The following is a 6378-nucleotide window of genomic DNA, read 5'->3' as shown; positions in this document are numbered from 1 at the left end:
AACTGAACCTGCCTGTTAACCTGAAGAGAATCCTGAACTAGAATTCCAAAGTCCCCTTGTGCTTCAGATTTCCACGGCCTTTCTCAGAAAATAGTCAATGCCTCAATTCTTCCCACGGATGTGCATAGGGAAGGCAAATGGAATGTTGGCCTTTAATTCAAAGAGAGTGGAGTATAAAAGTGGGGATGTTTCTGCTAAAACTCTACAATAGCTGGGATATGGTTTTGGGGCCCCATATCTGAGGAAAGATAAACTGGGCATCGGAGGCAGTTGAAGAAGATCTGATTCCAGGTATGGAGGGACTGTTTGATGAGGGTGAGGTTGAGTAGGTTGGGATTGTACTCATTGGAGTTTAGAAGATTGAAAATTCTTGGAGGGACTTGGCAGGAGAAATGCAGAGGGAGGTTGTTTCCCTTTGTGTGGGAGAGTCTGGGACCAGAGGGGCATCAAATCTGAATAAGGGAGGTCACCCACTGAAGACAGAGATGAGGAGGAATTTCTTCACTCCAAGGGAAGAAAATCTGTGGAATTCTTTACTGCACAGGCCTGTCAAGGCTGAGTCATGAAGTATATTCAAGGCTGAGGTTTTTAATCGGAAAGCGGCATCGAGGGATATAGGGGAGAAAGTGGAGTTGAGGATGATTAGATCAGCTGCAATCTTGTTGACTGGTGGAACAGACACGATGGGTTGAGTGGCCTTGTTCTGCTCCTACAGTCACATGGACACTATTCCCATAAGATGTAATCACAGAGCCTTGTTTTTCCTTTCTGACACAGTGATGCAAAGTTATTTAGAAACTTGTTACCTCCTTCTTTCCTCTTTGCTTGAACAACAGAGTACACAATTTCATCACAATTGGGGCTGCTGGTGTCTGAAACAAAGAACACACATTATAAGGCTCCAAAAGAGAGAGACAGAGAGAGCAAGAGAGAGCGTTAACATTACAGGTTATAAACACAAAGTGCTGGAGAAATTCAAAAGGTCTGGCAGTATCTGTGGAAACAGAAAGAGAGAGAGAGGAAAAAAAACTGTTAATGTCACAGCTAATAAAGACAGAAAGTTCTGGAGAAACATAGCAGGTTCGGCAGCATCTGTAGAGAGAGAGAGAAAAACAGTTAACGTTTCAGATCCAGTGTGAATCTCCATCGGAACTAAGGAGGGAGAAGTGGAAAGGTATCAGAATCAGTGCTCTGAACAATGAAGGCAAGCATGCCAAACACCTCCTTAACCACCCTGTCTACCTGTGAAGTAATTTTCACAAAACTATGTAACTGAACCCCTCGGTCTCTCTGCTCAACAACACTTCCCAGGGCCCTACCATTTAATGAATGAGCCCTGCCCTTGTTTGTTTTACCAGAATGCCATACCTCACATTTATCCAAATTAAACTCCATCTGCCACTCCTCAGTCCATTAACCCCATTGATCAAGATCTTCTTGATAATCTGAGATAACCTTCTTCACTCTTGACCATACTACCAATTTTGGTGCAAATGTACGAACTGTGCTTCCTAAATTCTCATCCAAATCGTTTGTATAAATGCCAAACAGTGGACCAAACACCGATCCCTACTTTTACCAGCACCTGTACAAGGAAACACATCCTTCGTCCCTCACGCACCCAGTCACAAACTGACCTCTCCTGGGTTGGGAACTGGAGGTGTCCTGATGTCTCTCTTTTCGATGGAATTTGCAGACAGTGAGCAGAAGCAGGAAAACAATGAAGAGAATGGCAACAACAGCAGAACCTCCAACCTGCAGAGCAAATTTCCCAGAGGGATCTGGAACACAGAATTGGGGAAACCAAAGATCACTTCGATTGTCGCAAAGTCACTAAATTTAAGACTTCATGTGAGAAAGCAGGGAACCGATCCCATTGAATTGGTGGAGGTTGCTAAGGCGGCCAGATACGTAAGGGCTAGGAGCAGGAGTAGGACATTCAACCCCTCTCATTCAATACAACTGTGACTGATCTCATCTCTGTTTCAACTCCATTTCCCTGTGCTCACTCCCTTTAACCTGTCACTGATTAAAAATCTGCCTCCTCCTTAAATTTATTCAGTGTCCCGGCACCCACCACACACTCTCTTGGGGAGTGAATTCCTCTTCATTTGTTCTAAAACTGCACAGCCAAATGTCCTTTGGCTTTCTGTGGTAGAGAATTCCACAGGTTCCCCACTGTCTGGGTGATGACCTTTCTCCTCATCTTAATCCTACCCCATCTCCTTTAGCCTGTGACCCCCGTGGTTCTGGACTCTTCCGCGCCCCCCCACCCAGTCATCAGGAACATCCTGCCTGCATTTAGGATACAAGCTTCCCCCTGCTAATGGCAGAAATTTCTATTCTAAAGACAGTAAAAATATGGACTCAAAATTGACCAAGTGGCAGGAAACAGAGAGTGATGGTCGATGGATATTTTTTGGGGTGGAGAAAAGTTTCTAGTGGAACTCCCCAGGGAATGGCTTTAGGGCTCTTACTTCACCCAATATGCGTTAACGAACTGGATCTTGCTGTACTGGGGGGCTACTTCCAAGTTTGCAAATGACACAAAACATGGGAGAATTGTAAACATGAGTAAGACAGTGTGAAACTCCAAAAGGACATTGACAGGTTGGTGGAGTGGGCAGATTGGTGGCAGATCCAGTTCCATGCAGTGTGAGGTGATGCACTTTAGTGGGAAGAATGTTGAAAGACAATATAAAATAGGGGAGTACAACTGTAAAAGGGGGGTGTAGGAGCAGAGGGAGCTGGGGGTATATCTGCACTGATCATTAAAGTGGCAGCACAGAGGGAGAGCGGTTAATAAAGCTCAGTGTCCTTGACTGTATGAAAAAGGGCATAAAATCAGAGAGCACGGAAATGAAGTTGTACAAGACACTTGTCAGACCTCAGCTGCAGTATTGTGTATAGTTGTGGGCATCACATTATAGGAAAGATGTGACTGCATTACAGAGAGAGAGAGAGAGTGCAGGAGCAGTTTACATGAATAGTTCCAGGCCTGAGAAACCTCAGTGATGAGAATTGAGCAAGGACGTTGTGAATTGTTAGAGATTTTCAGAATCATGAGATGGGGGGACTGGACAGAGTCGATAGGGAGAAGCTGTTCGCGCTCGTAAAAGGAACAAGAATGAAACGGGGGGAGCAGGGACAGGGCCTGCAGTTTCCTGTGTTGACCAAATAAGGCAAGTGTCAGGTGGTCACCGAGATAGACCATAGTACCTTACACAGAACATGGAATATAGCTGTTTAACGTTGGGAGTTTAATTTTTAATCATTGCTCAGACCACTGATTATAGAGTTGAGACGTCATGTTGTGCTTGTACAGGACATTGATGAGGTCACTTTTGGATTACTGTATACAATTCTGGCTGCCCTCCTATAGGAAGGATATTATTAAAATGGAAAGGATGCAGAAAAGATTTACATGGACATTAGTGAAGTTGGAAGGTTTGAATTACAAGGAGAGGCTGGATAAGCTGGACTGTTTTCCGTGGAGCATAGGAGGTTGAGGGGTGACCCAATATGAGGATTACAGATAGGGTGAAAAAGAAAGATCTTTACCCCAGGGTAGGGGAGTCCTAAACTATGGGGCACAGGTTTAAGCTGAGAGGGGAAAGACTTAAAAGGGACCTGAGGGACAACTTTTTGACACAGAGGGTGATTCGTGTATATAATGGATTACCAGAGGAAGTGGTAAGTGCAGGTACAGTTATAACATTTTAAAAATGTTTCAATCGGTACATGAATAGGACAGGCTTTGAGGGAGAAAGGCCAGATGCAGGCAAACAGGACTCGTTTAGTTTGGGAAACTGGCCAGCAAGGACGAGTTGGGCCTAAGGCCCTGTTTCTGTGCTCTATGACTCTGTGACTCAGTAAAACATTGCTGGCTGGGATGAAGCAATGTGATCAGGGTTTGGTTAATTCATTGGCTGAGATCCAGAGAAGTTTCTGAAAGGAACTTTGAGATAAAGTGAGCAGAACAAAGGATTTCTCAGGGGGAGCTCTGGAGACCAACAATCGCAAAGCATGTGCCCTGAAGTGATCTTTGGAGAGGACAGAGAATCACGAGGCAAGATCTACACGAAGAGCAAATTTGACCACTTCATTTAAGCCGAGCAAGTGTTCGATTTAAGCCAACTGAATAGTTAGGGTTAAATGTGAATTAAATCAAGCGAAGTGAAGCTCAATGAAGTGAGTTAAAGCTGAAATTAAATTAGATGAGCTAAGAAGTGAATGCATTCTTTTTATTGAGTGCTGGTATCTAAAGGGTTAAGTAAAGAAGGGTTTGTTTACATAGGTACTGAGTCAGTTCCCCACCTTTGGTCCACAGGATATCATAGAATCCCTACAGCGTCGAAGCATCCCACCCAGACCTATCCCCAACCTCCTACCCCATCCCTATAATGCTGCATTTCCTGTAGCTAATGCACCTAACCAACATACCCCTGAACACTATGGGCAATTTAGCATGGCCAATCCACTTAACCTGCACATCTTTGGGCTGTGGGAGGAAACCAGAGCACCTGGCAGAAACCCCACAGACACAGGGAGAACATCAAACTCAACACAGACAGTTGCCCCAGGTTGGATTCGAACCCAGGACTTTGGCACTGTGAGACAGCAGTGCTAACCACTGAGGCACTGTGCCGTCCCTTGGATATCTGGGTAAAAGGGTCGAGTGTCCCTTCAGATAACATGGCAATCTACAACTGATGGCTTCTTCCATTTTGATCCATACCTGACACAGTGAGGGTGAGCGGCTCACTACAGTTGATAACGTGGGCAACGGCATTTGCAGCACCGCAGGAGTACACAGCGCCCTCCCCCTCAGCTGGCACGGTGACATGGAAAGTGGCTGTCCTGGAGTCAACGACTGTCGTGTTCCTCAGGAGGTGGTGGTGGTGACGGTATAGCATGAGGTTTATAGGCAGTGTCCCACTTTCGGAGGTACACCGGATGGTTAAGTGGTCACCGATGGACACAGCGGACCCCTTCAGATCTGAGCTGATGGATGGGCAGCTCACAGGGACTGGGGAAGAGAGAGAAAATTCAGGCATCAATTAAATCCCAAGCAGCAAAAGTAATGATCCCAACACATACTGCACACGGACATGACTTTACAAGGACAGATCCCCAGTGGTGAAGGTGCAGAATTAGATATAGTTACTGAGTTTTCAGTACAGAAACAGGCCCGTTGACCCATCATGGCTTACCAGTCAAAAACAAGCACCTTGCTTTTCTAATGCCATTTTCATCAGGGCTAGTTCTTAAGGCTAAAGGGATCAAAGGGTATCGGGGGAAAGGGGAACCAGAGCACTGAGATGGATGATCAGCCATGATCAGATTGAATGGTGAAGCAGGCTTCAAAGGGCCGAATGTCCCCTACTCCTGCTCTTATTATCTGTGATGCTACGATGGAAGGAATCATGTGCTGGTCATCTGTAATATCCATGTTTTCCCACATATTAAAACATGTATTCCACATGACTGAGCTGTGCTGCCATACATTAATTTACTTCAATTAGGTTGATGATATGTGACATTCATTTACTTATAATAATTTTGTTTTCTTTGACCTTACAATAATAAGTATAACAACTGTTGATCAACCTTATTAGGACTGAAAACTCCAACTAACAATTAACATACTTAACCGATTTCAAGTCAACCTCACTTGAACTCTTTGTCTCTTACTGCCTTTACATTATTTTCCACTTCTGAGACATGGACATGACTGGCTGGGCCCTATATTAATCAACTTTGTCCCTATTTTCCCCCTTGAGAAAGTAATAGTGAGCTGTCTTCTTGAACCGCTGCAGTCCATGTGCTATAGATTGGGCACAAATGCCATGAGGAAGGGAATTCCAGGATTTTGACACAGTGACACTGAAGGAATGGCCGATATATTTCTAAGTCAGGATGGTGAGTGGCTTGGAGAGGAATGTGCAGAGGGTGGTCTTCCCATATATCTGCCTCCCTTTCCTTCTAGATGGAAGTGATCATGGGTTTGGAAGGTGCTATCTTAGGATCTTTGGTGAATTTTACAGTAGTCTCACAGATGGTACACTCTGCTGCTACTGACCATCGTTGGTGGAGGGAGTGGATGTGGTGCCAATCAAGTGGCAGCTGCTTTGTCCTGGATAGTGTCGAGCCTCTCGAGTGTTGTTGGAGTTGCACTCATCCAGGCAAGTGGGGAATATTGCATCACACTCCTGACTTAAGCCATGTTGATGGTGGACAGGCTTTGGCGGGAGTCAGGAGGTCAATTATTCGCTGCAGTATTCCTAGCCTCTGGTCTGCTCTTGCAGCCACAGTATTGAAATAATGAATTCAGTTCAGTTTTTAATCCCCAGGATGTTGGTAGTGGGGGAATTCAGT

General features: G+C 45.0%; 1 protein-coding gene across 1 annotated transcript in view; it reads right to left on the bottom strand.

The window, feature by feature from the left end:
* Positions 1–698: 698 nt before the first annotated feature.
* LOC109926817 (Fc receptor-like protein 5) overlaps positions 699–6378 on the bottom strand; it is a gene marked incomplete at its 5' end in the record, with an annotated part of 16241 nt that continues 10561 nt past the window's right edge. Inside the window, 3 exons of the mRNA XM_048592285.1 lie at positions 699–872; positions 1638–1781; positions 4739–5029. Coding sequence (XP_048448242.1) covers positions 727–872; positions 1638–1781; positions 4739–5029 — 581 coding nt within the window. The remainder of the gene's footprint in view (positions 873–1637; positions 1782–4738; positions 5030–6378) is intronic.

This window comes from Rhincodon typus, unplaced genomic scaffold, assembly GCF_021869965.1.
Source record: "Rhincodon typus isolate 14 unplaced genomic scaffold, sRhiTyp1.1 hic_rhity00000970, whole genome shotgun sequence".
NCBI lineage: Eukaryota > Metazoa > Chordata > Chondrichthyes > Orectolobiformes > Rhincodontidae > Rhincodon > Rhincodon typus.
The sequence above is the reverse complement of the archived record's forward strand: the minus strand, read 5'-3'. Positions and strand labels throughout refer to the sequence as shown.